General features: G+C 40.7%; 1 protein-coding gene across 5 annotated transcripts in view; it reads right to left on the reverse strand.

The window, feature by feature from the left end:
- The window catches only part of Tfcp2 (transcription factor CP2), a 44,169-nt gene that overhangs the window by 2,856 nt on the left and 22,398 nt on the right, over window positions 1-18,915 (reverse strand). For 2 of the 5 annotated variants that reach the window (XM_051189916.1, XM_051189915.1), the window contains exons 6-13: window positions 13,424-13,576; window positions 11,932-12,042; window positions 11,526-11,614; window positions 8,138-8,186; window positions 7,463-7,556; window positions 6,157-6,247; window positions 3,479-3,603; window positions 2,950-3,092 (exon numbers count right to left, since the gene is read on the reverse strand). In XM_051189916.1, coding sequence (XP_051045873.1) covers window positions 2,950-3,092; window positions 3,479-3,603; window positions 6,157-6,247; window positions 7,463-7,556; window positions 8,138-8,186; window positions 11,526-11,614; window positions 11,932-12,042; window positions 13,424-13,576 — 855 coding nt within the window. The remainder of the gene's footprint in view (window positions 1-2,949; window positions 3,093-3,478; window positions 3,604-6,156; window positions 6,248-7,462; window positions 7,557-8,137; window positions 8,187-11,525; window positions 11,615-11,931; window positions 12,043-13,423; window positions 13,577-18,915) is intronic. The other 3 variants (XM_051189919.1, XM_051189918.1, XM_051189917.1) reach the window with 2 other exon arrangements.

The following is an 18,915-nucleotide window of genomic DNA, read 5'->3' on the forward strand; positions in this document are numbered from 1 at the left end:
CCATCCATTCCTATCTATCCATTTAGGAAAATCAAGTTCACAGTATTTCCAAGAGGAGAAAGTGAGACAGAACTGACTGATGCTGAATGCTGTGCCACTTTCACAATTAGGGGGCAGCACTCAACTACAGATTAATTAACTATGGCTAGCACGGGCAAAGGGAATTGAGTGGTTCCATCCATTCCTCTAATAGATGTAGGACTAGGGGCTGGGATGAAGTCTAGTTGGTACAGCAATGGTCTATCATGCATTAAGCCCTAGGTTTGACCCCAGCACTGCATACACTGAGCATGTTAGTGCACACTGTAATCACAGCATTTGGAAGACGGAGGCAGGAGCCCAGGATCATCTTTAAGTGCATGGCAAGTTTAAAACCAGCCTGCCATACATGTGCATACACAACATGGCGTGTCTAATTTCTTTTTCTTCTTCTCTTTTGAAATTTTAAGTATTAAATCCAATGCCTTGTACACACTAAGCATGTTTACTTCTAAGCTATAAATCAACCCTTTAACTTCATGTGTCATAAATACCAACTTGTTACTTTTGATCATCTCTGTGAGATAACAGTTCTATTCAGAAGAAGTACATTTTCAAGTTTTACTGAAGCAAGTTATTTCGCTGACACAAATTTTTGCTTCAAGGAAGCACAGCAGGACAAATAATGGGATTTTCAGGTGTAAAAATGTAAATTTAAAAACTATGAGAGTGGCTAGAAAGTGGTTAAGTGGTTTCTGTTCTTCCAGAGGACTCAAGTTTGGTTCCTACCACTATCAGGCAGCAGCTCCTACCTGTAGCAGCAGCTCCAGAAGATCTGATAGCCTCTTCTGACCTCCATGTGCATGTACACACACACACACACACACACACACACACACACACACACACACCAAGTCTGTGAAAGCCAGACCAGCACACACTTATAATTCCGGCACTTGGGAAGCAGAGGTAGGAGGACCAGAAGTTTAAGGTCATCTTTGGCTATATAGGGGGTTTAAGGCTAGCCTTGACTACAAAGACCCTATCTCAAAAAATGCAAAGCCAGGCAAGGGACAGGAGTGATGGCTAAGCAGTCAGTGGTAAAGTACTTGCTGTGCACTGTAAGGACCTTAGTTCAGATTCCCAGCAGCCACATAAAAAGTTGAGTACAGTGGCATGTGCCAGTACCTGAGCAGGGCTGGCTCAATGCCCAGCCTTGTGGAACTGGTAAGCTTCAAATTCAATGGGACTCTGTCTAAAAACTAAGGTGGAGAGCAGCTGAGGGAAACACCTAAACTCAACCTCTGGTCTCCTCAAGCATTGCATGAAAGGGAACACACCTGCATGTTCATGTGCGCGCGCGCGTGCGCGTGTATGCATGTATATACACAATGCATACTTGTACTTCTTTAAATGAATACTTGTATTAAATAATTTTTTAAAATTATATTTATTTATCTTATGTGTATAAATGCTTTGTGTGCCATGTACATGTATGCATCATGTGCCTGCCTGGTGCCCATGGAGTCAGAAAAAGGTGTCAGATTCCCTGGAATTGGATTACAGACAGTTGTGAGCCACCATGTGGGTGCTGGGAATCAGATCTGGGTCCTCTGAAAGAGCAGCTAATGCTCTTAACTGCTGAGCTGTTTCTCCAGTTCCTAATGCACTCTTGTAATTTTGATTTCCGTTCCAGTACTGGGGAAAAAAGCAAAGACTTGTACTTGGGTTAAAAAAAATGTAATCAGAATAATATCAGTCTCTTTCTTCCTCTCCCTCAGGTTGGCACTGAATTAGCCAGGGATGGCATTGAACTCCTGACACTCCTGCCTCTACCTTCCAGATGTTAGAATTATAAGAAGCATCTTCTCTCCTAGCTTAATCATTCTGTGTGTGTGTGTGGGGGGGGGGGAGAGCATGCACATGTGGAAGCCAGTGGTTAACATCTGCTGTCTTCCTAAATTGCTTTTCATCTTTTTGAGGTAGTGTCTCTCTTCCTCCTTAGTGTTGGGATTACAGACACATGCTGCCATGACTGGCTTTTTACCTGGGTGGTAGGGATCCTAATTCAGGTCTTTACATCTGTGCAGCAAGCTCTTCACCAATTGAGCATCTCCCTACCCACCACCTCATTTGAAAATGGTGTGTGTCTAGGAGTGGCAATTTCCACTCAACTGAGGAAATTTTACATTGTTCATACTTTTAAAAACTGACCTAAAATGTGAAAAAGGATACATATAGTATTTGTGGTATATATGCACAATTTACACAGAGGCTAAATTTGAGTATCAGGTGTCCTCTATCACTGTCTACCTTGTTTTTATTTAAAATAGCTACGTCAGCGAACCTGTAGCTTACTCCCTGATCTAGCCCCATCAGCTAGGCTGGCAGAGTACAAGCTCCAGTGATCCTCCTGTGCTGGGGTTACAGGCACATAGGGGGGAACATATCCATCTTCAAAACAAAACAAAAAACCACATGGTGCTGGGATCTAAACTCTTGTCCTCTTGATTGTGCAGAAAGCACTCATAACTGCTAAGCTACCTCTCCTTTACCCGTTTTTGGTTTTGCCTAGGCCAGGTGGACCTTGAACTTACTACACAGCCAGAGGTGAACTTGAATTCATGATTTTCCTGCTTCCACTTCTCTTTGTGCTGGGTTACAACACCTTATATATAAAATTTTAAAAATTTAAAAATTTTATATATAAATTTAAAAATAAGCAAAGAGTAAAATCTAAGCCAGATGCAGTGGTTCATGCCAACAGTCCCAGATACCCAGAATGCTGAGACAGGAAGGTCTTGCATGTGAACCCACAAGTTCAGGGTCCGTCAGGCCAAAATAGCAAAATTTGTTAAATTTAAAAGTTAAACCTCTCTGCAGAAAACAGAGTCCAACCCTGGCAGAGCACTCTTGGACCTGCCATGTGCCCTAACACATAGGATAATTCAACAGGACTGAGAAACTGACCTCGTCACTGATGAGCACATGGATTCCGGTTGGCCCTTGCTTGTAAATCTGGCTGATCTGGTGAGGAGAAATACTGAAAAGCTGAGCAATTTTTTCTGTTAATTCAACAGCTGTCAATTCTTCTAGATAGATAGCATGGTACACTGCAAAAGAAAGAATAGCAGTCAATCAGAGGCCATCTGCATCTGCAGGTGATCTGCTCATTCTGTAGAGACTCACAAATCACACAGCCTGTCTTCAAGCCTCAGCTACCCCCTTTCAATGTGAACTGGGGAAAGTTACTCATCAAACCTAGTCCTTTCCCTCCTCTAAAGACTGGAGAGCAGACAGTCTTTAGACTTAAAAATTCAAGTATATATGAAGTACTGGTAATAGCACTCGGCATAGGTTAAGAGCTGAATAAATGTGAACAATTGCCATTACTTCTAGAACTCTAATACTGAAGTAGTCTAAACTCCCATCACACCTGCCCATGAGTCCTCTCTTCTCCTTTCTTCCTACCTGTCCTGGTCTGCGCAGAACAACCTACCGAAGAAAGTACCATTTGAATCTCCATCTTCCTGCTTCTGTTGTGGCGGTGGTGGCTGCTGCTGCTGCTCCCTCAACTGCACCGATTCCTGACAGACATAAATGGTTAGCCTTGGACGCACCATCCTGTGTGGGAAGAAAAGGGATGGTCTGCTTTACAATGTTTTCCCATCGTAAGCACATCCACAGGGAGGGTTTGTCCCTACATCACTGTAGAGAGTGCAGATGAAATCTATTAATGCTACTTGTTTCCTATCTCTCAGTGGTTTGTTGTTTAAGCTGATGAGGCACCATTTAAGCTTCTAAACTCTGCTTTCCCTGAAAAGTTAGATGTGGGACTGGGGCTCAGTAGTAGACTGTTAGCCTGGCATGCTTAAACACCCAGGTTCCATTCTCAGCACTGAAAGGGGGAGGGTAGAAGAGGAGCAGGAGGGAGGGAGGGGAAGAGAACACTAATGCTAGCTTACACCTGGTAACTCAGGGTCCTCATTCTCCCAAGATCTCTTCACTAAACTCTGACTTAACTGTTGGTCCTTTACATGACCATGGAGCTCCTGTAGTCAATGGAATTTGTGAGAGTTGGAGTTATGGTTAGAAATAATCAAAATGCAAGAGGTACTGCTTAATATAAGGGCCGGGTTCCAGAAGGGTTGGGTTCCAGATAATCTGTTTACTTAAAAATACTAATAGGTGGTGGGCAAGATGGCTCAGCCAGCAAAGGCTCCTGCCACTTGAGTTTAATCCCTGAGACCCACATGGTGGGAGGAAAGAAATGACTCCTGCAAGTTGTTCTCTGACTTTATATAAGTTCAAACACCTCCTCAACTGCCACATACACGGTGTGTGTGTGGGGGGGGAAGAGAGGAAGGGATGGAGGGAGGAGAGAGAGGGAGGAGAGAGAGGGAGGAGAGAGAGGGAGGAGAGAGAGGGAGGGGGAAGGAGAGAGGAAGAGAGGAAGGAGGAGGAAGAGAGGAAGGGAGGGAGGAGAGGGAGAGAGGGGGAAGAAGGAGGAGGGAGGGAAGGAAGGATGGAAAGAAGGCTTTTTGAACACAGATTTTCTAGAAGAGCAAGAAGCACTCTAAACTCTGAGCCATCCCCTCTAGCCCCTAATCCTTGAATTTCTATCTCTTTCTGTGGGGTTTGAAAGGATATGCCTTAATTATGTTTTCCCTTTACTGTGGTCATGGTGTCTCTTTGCAGTGATAGAACCTAACACATTCATTTCAGTTTTCCAATATTGCCACAATGATGGGTAACACACTCCTGTAACTTTAGTATCAGGAGATAAGAAAGAAAGACCAAGAATTCAAAGCTTTATTCTCAGCTACATATAGCGTTTGAGGCCAACCTGTGATACATGAGACCAAGATTTTCTGAAACTACAGTCAATTTGATGCGGTATGTTTGTGAGGTACACAAATACAAATCCTTTGAAATTTATTTATTCACTGATTTTGTTCTGTTGTCATTAGTCTAATTTCCCCCCTATCAGTTATGATTACTAAGCCAAACATAGTAATACATGCCTGTAATTCCAGCACCTAAGTGGTTTGGGCTGGAAGTTCTGAGTCCAAGGCTAACCTAGGTTACACAGCAAATTCAAATTCAGCCTGGGCTATGTAGACAGATCCTGTCTCAAAAAAAAAAAAAAAAAAAAAAAAAAAAAAAAAAAAAAACAAAACACCATTAACGCACACAAACACACACAGACTCTCAAAAAGGATTACAATTACTCTTTTTTCTTTTTCTTTTGACACAGGGTCTCACTACACAGCTGTTCTGAAACACACACACACACACCATATACACAAACCATACACACACACATACACACTCACACCCCCCATACACACACTCCATGCACACACTCCCCATACACACATCCCATATACACACACCATATACACACCCACACACCCCATATATACTTACCTACCACACACACACACCCTCCACAGAATATCTTTTCTGACTCTATCAAGGTAATCTATAAACCACAAACTTGCTTTATTTTGTGTTTGTCTTGTTGAGACAAGGTCTCTGGTAGTCCAAATTAACCTTGAAACTGCTACAAAGTCAAGGGTGGTCTTGAACTCTTGATCTTCCTGCTCAACCTCTTAGGTACCGGGATGAGCTGAGCCACACCCAGTTTGTCTGTATAGCTCCCTTCAAAGCTCATAGCACTATCTAAAATACTTACTGTTTTTCTTTATGGGTACATTGTCACCAATGTACCTCCAGAGCCAACAAAAGTACCTATCTTATGATAAAGAGAGTAACTATTTACCTGAAAATGAGAACTGGCTATCACAAGTTCTTTGGATCAAATGTAAGAAATGATATTTTTTGTTTGTGTTTATTTGGTCCATAATGGGTTTTTTTTTAAATAAAGTTTCTTTCTTTAAAAAGAATAAAAACCCAAAACATTTATTTAGCATGCATACATGCATGGTGTGTGTGTGTGTGTGTGTGTGTGTGTGTGAGTGTGTGAGAAAGAGACAGAGAGAGCTCATGTGTGGAGGTCAGAGGCCCATGACTAGAATTTTTTTTTTAATGTTTTGACAAACTTATTTATCTGTGTAGAGTATTGTAAAAAATTCCAGAATGTAAATTCGTCTGAAATACAATCTCACTGGTATTGTAACCATTGATATGTTGATATCTTAAAAAAGTACATACCTGCCTTTTAATGCATTAAAAAGTCTGATTCCGTCTGCAGGGCCGCAGATCTGGATCACATCATCTCTTGTTAGTTTCAATAAATCTGCCCCTGGAATAAAAGGGGGTGGAGAAGGTTAATGATAAGTCAAAAATTACTTTGGTGATTTTTAAAATGGGCTTTTGAGGACACCTCATCAGCAGTCTGTTGCAGTCTGCTACATTAGACAGATCCCTGTGATTTGGCCTCCACCATCTTCTGTCTCAACTCTCATCCAATTACCTTCCCCACTTCACCTTCTGTAGTGAGATAGTCCTTCTGTGGCACTGACCACGCCCATTGGGGGGTGGAGCCATGGGCGGAAGTGACCTGTGGAGGGAGGTCAGGGAAAAAGCCGGGAAAAGCTCTCCGGCTGGCGTGACTCGGACAGGACATCATCGGGTGGAATTTCCTGGTGTTCATCTGTCTGTAAGTTATTTCTCCCTGAATAAACATCTATTTGGCTTATTTGTTTATCCTGATCCTTATTAAACCTCAATAACCCTCTGCTTTCATTTCATCAGGCAGAGGCTGCGGAACGGGCCAGCTGCTTTTCCCATGAGAGACACCCTTCCACAGCCTGTCGACCACACAGTCCCTTCCCAGATCACTTCACCTTTTCCTGTCAGAGACACCCTTCCACAGCCCGACAGCCCACACCAGCCCCTTCCAGCTCACTTCACACACCCCTGCTATGGTACTTATCCAGTAGGTTCCATTCTGTAGGATTTTTCCTTTACACAGATAATTAAAGAGTGCTCTCTTCAGCACATTTTATCAGCTGTATGTTTCTACATGTATGCACACAGAGGATTCATAAAATTGGATTGTACAAGTAATACATACAGTCTGTTTGTGAATGCCCCTTGGTAAAGTACTACATGGAATACACATTTTAAAAGTGCTATATGAAATAAACATTTTAAAGTTCTTCTTTTTTGGGGGGTGGGGGGTTGAGACAGGGTTTCCCTGTATAGCTTTGGAGGCTGTTCTGGAACTCACTCTGTAGACCAGATGGGCCTGGAACTCACAGAGATCCAACTGTCTCTGCCTCCCAACTGCTGGGATTAAAGGTGTGCACCACCATCACCTGGCTAAAGCTCATTTTTTAAAGAGTCTCCTAGTACAATTACAGCCAGTTGAAAGCCTAAGGTATTTAATGAAATTGATTTTGTCAGAAAAAAAACAAACTGAGACACTCCCACACAGCCATATGGACACCAAGAGGCCCTACAAGGCACATGAATACCCCATGCTGTAGAAGGCAAAAGGAAAAACTAATCTGACCTGAAAAGTTGGTGAAGAGCCTTGTGAATGTGGAAAACCGGTTTCGATGTAACCACTGTTGGGCTTCCTGAGGCGTGGTTGTTGGCAAGAGGTTCTGAAAGAGAATGCACTCTTTTTTATCTGATTAGCTCACCTGCTACCTCATTAGATAACATAACTAAACACTTCCACACCCGACAACCACACAAGCTAGTGTCTGGAACCTGTTCACATCATACATCCAACCACCAGAGATACTTCATTATCAGACTGTAAGCTCTTCCTAGTCAAGGGATCCTGTAGTGGCAGTTACTAAGAAATCACATGAGCCACAGCTTGCACTAGACCAGCCTGGGCATCACAATGAGAGCCACAAAAAGAGAAGAAAAAGCAGACAGGTGGGGTGGTATACATCTGCAACCCCAGCACTTGAGAGGCTGAGGCAGAACTACTATTCTGCATCCTAAGCCACCTGGGGCTGCACAGTGAGCTCAAGGACAGCCTGTGATGTACAGTGAAAGGCTTCGTAAAAACAAGCAAACAAACAGTCCCTAGTATAATTTCCAGTTGAGCTGAAATTCTATATGCATGAGTGAATAAATGGTAACAGTCTGTAGTCCACCGGCATCTGACAGAACCGCAGTCACCACAATAGTACCACTTATCACGAATAACTGACATTGGCTGTAGACTTACGTCAGTGACTGGAGGGGGTGGTTCTGGCTGGTGGTTTGGTGAGCCATTTCTAGGGAGAGACATTGAAGATGAAAAGATGAGTCCATGGTACACACTCTGCAGATTACCTCATGATTCACTGTCATGGTAACTCCTAAATTACAGACCTAAAAGAATCTTTCCTTTGTCTGAAAACATTTTTTGACCCAGGGCTTCAGCTTTGTGCTAATTAACTCAGAAATTTCAGGGAAGGGGAGAAACTATGTCACTGAAACATTTTTTTTTTTTTTTTTTATGACTGAGGAAACTAGCAAAGGTATCAAAATTTTAGTAAATAGAAACTATAGAAACTGATAGATTAAATTATGGAATAATAGATATTTGTATCTGCCTAGGCTGCATAAGGCTCCGAGTTTTAAAAAAAAAAAAAAAACAGGATATAAAAGTTCTAGTACTTTTACTGTTGTAATTATGGATCACTCCTATATTAAACATATCAGCAGCCATGTACAAAACACAGAAGAAAATGTATACTGACAGGGTGTGGTGGGGCATGTCTTTAATCCCAGCACTCAGGAGGCAGAGGCAGGTGGATGTCTGTGAGTTCAAGGCTAGCCTGGTCTACAAGCCAGTTCTAGACCAGCCAAAGCTAAGTGAGACTCTTGTCTCAAAAACAACAACAACAACAACAATAAAACCAAATACAAACAACAACATAGCTATTTTGCTGTCCTGGGGGTTGAATCCAGCTCCTTCCTTGCATGTGCTAGCAACTGCTATTCCACAGTACCACCTGACAATTATTTCTGAGAGCTGCCATGTGGGTGCTAGGAACCTAACTGGATCCTTTAGAAGAGCAGCCAGTGCTCTGAGCTGCTGAGCCATCTCTCCAGCCCTATTTATTTGTCTTTAAAATTTGGTTAATTACTACCGTTGTATGATGTTGGGGTGACAACTCTATGGGGCCAGTTCTCTATCCATTTTACATGGGTTTTAGGGATCCAAGAACCACTGGCCGTGAGAAGCAAGCACTGTACCCTCTGGGCTATCTTGCTGGACCAATTCATTTCAGATCTACTTACTTAATCTCTGTGTGTGTGCATATGCACATGTGTGCATGCAGGCATACACATGTGTAAAAGTAAATTCAAAGATCTGTGTCGGTGCATATACCTAAATGTGGAGGCCAGAAGCACTGGGTTCCTTGGAGCTAAATTACAGGAGTTTGTGCGATATCTGGCTGGTTTCATGATATAGGTACCCAAGCCCTGGTTGTCACAAATGGGAAGCAAGCACTCTTACCCACTGAACCGTATCTCAAGCTCCTATTATGATTAAAGTTGATTCAAAATTAGTTCTAATTTGTGAGTCAACATTTATCTCCACACTTTTGGTTTTTCTTATAGTTTCTTTTGCTTAATGTTTATTTTCTTTATGAAAGAAAAAAAAAACTGAAGGACAAAAAGAGAAAAAAATAGAAAACACAACCCTTAAACTGTAGCTATTTTAAATTTTCTCCAAGTGGTCAACATCAACCACTTAAGGATAACAAGAACCCCTTTATTTCAAGAGTTCCTGTGTGTCAGATGTAGTGGTACCTGTAGTCAGCTACCAGAGAGGCTGACGCAGGAGGATTGCTTGGCTTCAGGAGTTCAAGGCTAGCTTAGAAACACAGCAAAGACCCCATATCCAAACAAACAAACAAACAAAAACGTGGAGTGGTGATGGCAGTCCATGCCTACAACCCCAGGATTAGGGATTCTGGCAGCAGGACTGCTGTGAACTCAGGGCTAGCCTGGTTGTACAATAATTCAAAGCCAGCCTGGAATGCACAGCAAGACCCTGTCTTGAACAAATAGAAAAACCTCTTTTCTTCTTTATTTCTGTCATTGTTGAAAATTTTAAGCTTGATATTCAAACTTAGCAATGATATAAGGGTAATAGACAGATGCATTCCTTTTATAACTAACACCAAAAAAGATATTAGCTCTTAGCTGTTATTTTTCAAACATTTAAGCTACTTTTTAAATCTTTTAAGACACAGGTTGAGTTGGGTGGTGATGGCTCAAGACCTTTAACCCCAGCACTCAGGAGGCAGAGGCAGGTAGATCTCGGAGAGTTCGAGGCTAGCTGGGTCTACAGATCTAGTTCCAGGACAGGTTCCAAAGCTACACAGAGAAACTGTTTCGAAAAGCAAACCAAACCAAACAAACAAGTAAGTAGATTGAACATAGTATACAAAAATCCAAGTCCAAACAGGAACATCACCCAAACTGTTTGTGCCTTCTTTTATGTGTTTATCTGAGATACTAAAGCTCAAACCCAAGGCCTGATCCATGTCAGCCAAGTGCTCTACTACTGAGTCACACTTCAGGTCTCACAAGGATTCTTAACAAGAAAAAAGTGTCTATACAACTGTGCTTCCAATTCCCAGGGTCATGCTTTGGGGCAAGTGTGAAAAGGAAGTGAAACAACCACAAAGCAAACAAGATAAGGGTCATCAAGAAACCCAACTAAAAATTTCCCACAGAAGACACTACCCTGATATCATGTGATGCTACCTGATACCATCTGATGCTACCTGACACCATCTGATGTTACTTGACACCATGTGATGCTACCTGACACCATCTGATGCTACCTGACACCATGTGATGCTACCTGACACCATCTGATGCTACCTGACACCATCTGATGCTACCTGACACCATCTGATGTTACCTGACACCATCTGATGCTACCTGACACCATGTGATGCTACCTGACACCATCTGATGCTACCTGACACCATCTGATGTTACCTGACACCATCTGATGCTACCTGACACCATGTGATGCTACCTGATACCATCTGATGCTACCTGACACCATCTGATGCTACCTGACACCATCTGATGTTACCTGATACCATCTGATGCTACCTGACACCATCTGATGCTACCTGACACCATCTGATGTTACCTGACACCATGTGATGCTACCTGATACCATCTGATGCTATCTGACACCATCTGATGTTACCTGACACCATCTGATGCTATCTGACACCATCTGATGCTACCTGACACCATCTGATGCTATCTGACACCATCTGATGTTACCTGACACCATGTGATGCTATCTGACACCATCTGATGTTGCTGGACAAGAGGGGAAACACTGTCTGATAGTACCTGACACCATGTAATGCTGACACCATATGATGGTACCCAACACTGTGGAGGGGCAAGGTTCTTAGATAAAACCCATCTCTTTTCAGGAGAGTCCAAACCTCAACCAGTACAAAAACTGATCAAAAGAATGACCAAAGGGAAGCACTCAATAATTTGGGAAGAACTTGTTGATAGAAGTATAATAAAAGAATATATATTTAGTACAAACATAATGCAATTGCATTTCCTAGACTTACCCTTCCCCAAGAGAGAAACTGCTATGGGAACTGTTGAAGCCAGGTGATGGGGAATTGCTGACATAGGTGATCTCAGGCCAAGGAGAACACTAAAAACAAAGGAGAACTCAGGGAACAAGAAAGTATGTTTCTGAGCAGTGCTCCACTAAAACAGTCTCACTTCAGGAACACATCTTCATCAGTCAAGAAAATATGCTCAGGACGAAGTGTAGACTAGGCTGGAAAGGAATGTATACATATATATGTTTTTAAATATTTTTTTCCTTTTGTGAATGACACTTAATGGGGTTGGAGATACAGCTTAGTAATAGAGAGCTTGCCTAACACACAGCAGGCCCAGGTCTGATGCCAAGCACACAGAATGAATGAATGACAGTACAAACTATGAACTGAAAAATCCTTTTACCTCTGTGAGTATGGTTGTCTCATAGGAAGGTTGGTATTTTTCTTTTTCATGAGGTGTGCGTTTCTCCATTTTCTCTCTATCTGTTTTTTGTTTTCTATCTGCACCTTTAGGCTAAAATGAGAATAGGTTGCTTTAAATTCAAGTACTTAATTTGACCCAGAAATATTTTAAAACACTTAAATATCCACATATAAAACAAATGCGTGTGTACAGTAATGTAGAGAATATATGCATCACCCTCACTGTCTGAAAATAGGATATTTGAATGTTTGATGCAGTTGGAAAGACTGATTGATAGGAAAGCTACTAAAGTATATAGCTAACTGAAAAAAAAAAATCAAGTCTCAAAACTACCCCTACAGTATATTCCCACTTACATTTCAAAGACAGGAAAATGTATGTGTACATATGCATGCACATTCATTAAAGAACAGAAGGGATCAGAAGCATGTATAACAAATTGTGACAATGATTACCTCTGGAAAGAGGTTAGAGAATAAATCGGGAAGAGTAAATAAGGGAGTGCAGTGTCCCATTTACTTTTACATCATTGACTCCCCGGCATCCTTCCTTCCCTCCCTGCTTCCCCTCTTGGGTTTATTTTAGATAGATACGTGATATGTACCCCTAGTTCACCTGAACTTGATACATTATAGGTGTGAGCCACCATACTTGGTTTGAATTTCTTTCAGTGAGAACATATTTATCCACATGATAAAAACATAGATAAAGCAGGGAGCGGTGACACATGCCTATAGTCCCAGTACCTGGAGGCACAAGCAAAAGTATCAGGAGTTCAAGGCCATCCTTGGCTAATTAGCAAATCTGAGGCCATTTGGGGCTACCTCAAAACCTATTTCTGCCTCATGACTGCCTCAAAACAACAAAAATAATACACAAACTATTCATGTACCTAAATCAGTCAACTCTACATGATTTCTGAGAAACTGCAAAGTTCACAAGTCAATGGGCTTTAATGAGAGCCCAGCTCTGCCTGTCACCTGCTGTACAGGTTTTTGTTACCCCACACCAATCCCCGTGTAAACTACCGTAAGTGGCATTTCAGAGGTGTCTCAGCATCTAGCTCAGACAATCTGTAGTTTTAAAAACAGTTAACTTGGCTGAGTGGTGGCAGTACACGCCTTTAATCGCAGCACTGGGAAGGCATGTGAACTCACTCTGTGAGGACAGCCTGATCTACACAGTGAGTTCCAGGACAGGCTCCAAAGCTACACAGAGAAACCCTGTCTCAAAAAACAAAACAAAACAAAAAAAGAGGAAAACAAACAAGTGACTGACTTTAACTCAGGTTAAGATGGAATGACAAAGGAAGAGGTTTTAGCTGGGCATGGTGGCACACACCTTTACTCCCAGCAGAAGCAGGCCGATCTCTATGAGTTCGAGAACAGCCTGGGCTACACAGAGAAACCCTGTCTCAACACCCCCGCCCCTGAAAACCAGAGGTTTTCAGGCCAGCGCATGGCCAGGGTACCTTGAAGACCTTGATCTGGCAACTGGCTGAGTGCAAGTGCTCCGTGTACTCCCCATTCTCATTCTCCTTGAAGGTGTCGATTTGTACTCGGAATGGCACCCCCTTTTCTCCACCATGCTTCCTCATAGTGAACTCTGTGCTAATGCAGTGCACCTGGAAGGAAGTGACACCAAGACAAACCAGCCAGCGATGCTGATGAACAACTTGACAGATGAGAAACTTTTAATAGGCATTTATCAATACACACATATTAAAGTCATTTCATTTCTTATAGTCTAATGGAGAAAATTCACAAATGTAAGCAAGTAAATTTACAGACCTAATGCCATCCAAGACATCAAAACAACAATAACAAAAGGCTGTTTGAGGAACTTAATGTATTAACTCCTCTGAAAACACTGAGCTACCCAAACAACGTTTGTGAACTTTCATCTAAATTTTAAAAGGCGGCACAATCAGGCTGGGAATATGAAAGTTCAGATGTAATAGGGGAAGATTTGCTTGGTTACTGCTGAAGTCTAAGACTGCTGGTCCTAAGTGCAGCTCTCCTAGCTGACCTCTCACTAGCTTCGATCAACTCACTCTAAGCCTCAGAAACTATTCCTGGAGCTACACATTTAGCTCAGTTGTTAAAAAACACACAGTATTCTTAGAGAGGACCCAAGTTCAATTCCCACCCACATCAGGTGGATCACAACTGCCCATAACTCCAGCTCTCATGGATTTAAATGTCTCTGGTCTCAGGCACCTGCACTCACGCACAAACTCACACAATCTAAAAATAATAAGAAATATTTTTATTTATTATAAATATAAAAGGACATTTTTCAAAGTCTTAAAATAATGTTTACAAAGTACTAACATAGTGATCTCAATGGTAAGTACTTAATGAACTACTGGTTTAAATTATTACAAATAAAAGAATTGGACATAATCACACATGCAAATCAAACTTTAAGTATATATATATGTTTAAAATAACTATAGATTACAATGAAAAATAGAACAATTTACCTGTAAATAATTGTTAGGCAAATTATCTACAATCAAAGAATGGTAATATATACTCTGGAGAGCTATAAGTAAATAAACTTCATAAAATTAGAAGAACAATTCAAAACTCTTCACATGGAAATGCCTGAACCTGAAAGGCCAGATCCCTGACAACCAGGGTGCAGTTCTGTGAAAGAATGTATGCTTAGCATGCAGAAGGCCACAGGCTCAATCCCCAGCACCCATACTCTTCCACATGCGCACACACACAACTCCAGCACACACAAGATTCTTGTGTTTGTTTTGAGATGGGAGTTTCTCTATGTAGCTCTGGCTGTCCTGGATCTTGATATGTAGACTAGGCATGCCTCAAATTCATAGAAATCTGCCAGTGTCGGAATTAAAGGCATACACCAACATGTCTACCTATGCTGTTGCTAGTTTACTGTTTGAGACACCAGCTCATATAGCTCAGACTGCCTTGAACACACTGTGTAACTTTGCTCTTCCATGAAAGAGACTTAAAATTTTCTACACCATTTAGGGCCAGAGTTTTTTCCCCTGTATCTATTAATGAAAAACCAGCAAAAAAAAAACAAAACAAAACAAAACAAAAAAAAACACCCAAAAGGTATCGTTGCATATCAGTGGAAACCAATACCTATGAAAGATTTAAAAGGTATAAAGGAAGCAGTACTCTCTTATGGTATGCATTCACCGTATGTGAAGCAATTAATAGAATCATGGGCAAAGAATCCCTGAGGATTGGGATCAATTAGTAACAGCTGTCCTTGAAAACTCCTCTCAATTAGAATGGAGGGCCATCTGGGTTATGGAGAAGGTGTGGCAAAGGCCGACACTGAAACTATGAATGTATATCAACCAGAGACAAGCAAGGAAACCCTTTTCAATCAGGAAGCTCTTTGGGGGCCTCTCAAAAGCCCCCATGTCAAAGGTGCTCTGGACATTCCCAGTCACAGTGAAGGGCAATCTCCCACAGGACAATTAGAAAATCCAGTGCCTATTGTAAATACTCATACCGCTCTGGATGACAAACTAGTGATGGAAGTTGAATCAAACATAAAAGAAGGAAACAAAATATATATATATTGGCAAACCTCTATACACAGTCAAAGGCCTAGATTGATAGTTAATATGAATAACAGTCTGGAGGCATTGTTGACACAGGGGCTGACGTAACTATCATAACTAATAAATCTTGGCCTCCAAGATGGCCCCTGCAAGAAGTAAATATTCAATTCGTAGGGACTGGAACTCTGTCTCAGGTAAAACAGAGCATGAGATGGATTGAATGTATAGGACTGGAAGGACAGAGAGGAAGGTTGAGACCATATATGGTTGATACAGCAATAAACCTATGGGGTCGTGATCTATTACAGCAATGGAGTGCACAGATTAACATTCCTCCAGTATTAGATATGAACCATAAACGACCTTATGATTGTGGAAAAAGTATTATAAAATACTATACAAGACAGACACCAAATATCCAGGCTGTACAAAAACAGAATACAAGTGCCAAACAAACAGAGGAACCAAAAGCCCTACCCTTAAAATGGTTAACAGATGAACCTGTCTGGGTATGACAATGGCCTATGACCTCTGAGAAGTTAGAGAGGCTTTAGAAAACCTGGTTCAGGAACAGCTAAATGCTGGACATATCGAGGAATCTACCAGCCCTTGGAACGCTCTTATATTTGTTATTTAAAAAAAAAAAAAAAAAATCTGGCAAATGGAGAATGCTTACAGACCTGAGAGCCATCAATAAAGTTATCCAGCAAGTGTGTTCTCTACAGCCTGGAATGCCTGGAATGTCCTTGCCTTCAATGATACCTAAAGAATGGCCTATTATAGTTTTTGATTTAAAGGATTGCTTCTTCACTATACCTTTACAAGAACAAGATAAATTTGCCTTCCTGGTACCTAATTATAATAATTCTCAACTGGTGAAGAGATATCAATGGAAGTTTTAGCCACAGGGAATGCTAAATAGCCCCACCCTGTGCCAATATTTTGTACAAAAACCATTGGAAATTATTCGTAAACAGTTTCCACAATCCATAATCTACCATTACATGGATGATATATTGTTAGCTGATTCTAAAGTAGAAATATTAGAAAAAATGTTTGAGAAATTTACTTTTTTTAAACCTTTGCTGTTCATGTGGTATTTCTTATGAAACTCTGAGGCTTCTAGCACACTTCCTATTAATAACCAATCAATTTCATCATTGCCTTGTACTAGGGGACTTGCTAGGATTACAAATTGTACCCCCCCCCAAAAAAAAAATACAAAAAGGAGATTCTATCAACTATTTAGGATATAGGTTTACAGAAAACTAGACCACAAAAAGTACAGAACAGAAGAGATCTCTACTAGATTCTTAATGATCTTCAAAAATTACTAGGAGAGATTTCTCAACTGCAAACCACTATTGGAGTAGAAGGGCATGATTTGAAAAATTTGAAAATGATCCTGAAAGGGGACAAGGACTTGAATAGTCCACAAATACTATCAGCTGAAGCTGAAAAGGAATTAGAATGGGTAGAAAAGAGGGTACTAGAAGCACATGTGGACCGTGTGGATACAAAACTAGACTGTATTCTGGTTACATTATCATCTAGAAAATATCCTTCAGGGATTTTGATGCAGAGGGAAGATATCATATTAGAATGGATATTTCTACCACATAAACAGAATAAAAAACTGAAAACATATATAGAAAAGATCTCTGACTTGATTATAAAAGGTAAATTAAGACTTCGTCAACAAACAGGAAGGGACCCAACAGAAATTATAGTACCTTTGACTAATGAAGAAATTTCCTCCTTATAGAAAGATAATGACTATTGGCAGAGAGCATGCAGTAATTTTTTGGAAATGATTAGCAACAATTATCCCAAAACTGAAAGAATCAAATTCATAAAGAAAACAATTTGGATCCTTGCACGCATTGTAAGAAAAACATCTATCTCTGGAGTTCCTACATTCTGCACTGATGCAAAATAATCTAGTAAGGCAGGATATAAATCAGGAAAAATAAGTAAAGTAGTTCAAAGCCCTTACAATTCTGTACAAAAGGCAGAATAGTACGCCATTCTCATGGTACTTATGGATTTTACAGAACCCCTCAATATAGTTACTGACTCTCAATACGCAGAGAGAGTCATCTTAAACATTGAGACTGCAGAATTTATTCCCGACGATACAGAATTAACTTCATTGTTTATACAGTTACAAGATACTATCAGAAATAGAACTCATCCTATATATATAACAGACATCAGATCCCATACGGGTCTGCCAGGTCCCCTAGTACAAGGCAATGATGAAATTGATCAGTTATTAATAGAAAGTGTGCTAGAAGCCTCAGAGTTTCATAAGAAAAAAAGGATTTTTCTATCACTTGGCAACAAGCTAAGGAAATAGTAAGGAAATGTCCTAATGCTCATTCTATAACCAAACTCCTTTACCACCAGGCAGTAACCCTAAAGGTATAAATAGAAATGAAATATGGCAAATGGCTATGTTTCACTTTACAGAATTTGGAGAATTGAAATACGTGCACCACACTATAGATACATTTTTAGGGTTTCAATGGGCCACTGCTCTGAGCTCTGAAAAGGCTGATTCTGTTATCACACACCAATTAGAGGTAATGGCCATTATGGGCAAACCTGCACAAATAAAAACTGACAATGCTCTGGCATATGTTTCCAGCAAATTGAAACAGTTTTTTGAGTGTTATAACATAAAGCACATAACTGGTATACCACAAGAAGTAGTTGAGAGACCCAATCATACTTTAAAAGAAATGCTCCATAAACAGGGAGGAGGAACCAAGACACCCAAACACAGATTACATAATGCTTTATTAACATTAAACTTTCTTAATGCTGATGAAAAAGGAAAAACAGCTGCAGAAAGACACTGGACAATAGAAAAAACTTCTGAACTAAATCAGCCAGTGTACTTCAAGGATGTACTGACCTCAGAATGGAAACGTGGATATGTGTTACATTGGGGTAGGAGTTTTGCATTTGTATCTACAGGGGAAGAAAAGCTATGGATACTATCTAAGTTGATCAAGATCCAAGTTGAACACGAGAAACATCTTAATGAAGAGAAATGACAAGTCATCCAACAAATTGGGTCCCATGAGATATGTGGAGACCTCTCAAAGGTAGGGGAAGTGTTCTTTTCCTGTCCTTACAGGAAAACAGAGAATACCCATCTTCAAACAGCCAAGAGACACTGAACAAGTAGGTACCTACAGAAGAGAAGATAGCTCTCCAGAATCACTTAATGAAGAGGAATCTGATTTATGATAAAAATTATTTAATTCTAGTAAACTATTTCTATACAGAAATCTATTTCTCTCTTGGCGTCAGAAGTTTACTATCTAGTATTCCTCTAGTCCCAATTCACGTAAACCAATGCTGGCTTTGGAGTTGGATTTGGCTTTCCTTCTCTAAAT

This window comes from Phodopus roborovskii, unplaced genomic scaffold (assembly GCF_943737965.1).
Source record: "Phodopus roborovskii unplaced genomic scaffold, PHOROB, whole genome shotgun sequence".
Lineage (NCBI taxonomy): Eukaryota > Metazoa > Chordata > Mammalia > Rodentia > Cricetidae > Phodopus > Phodopus roborovskii.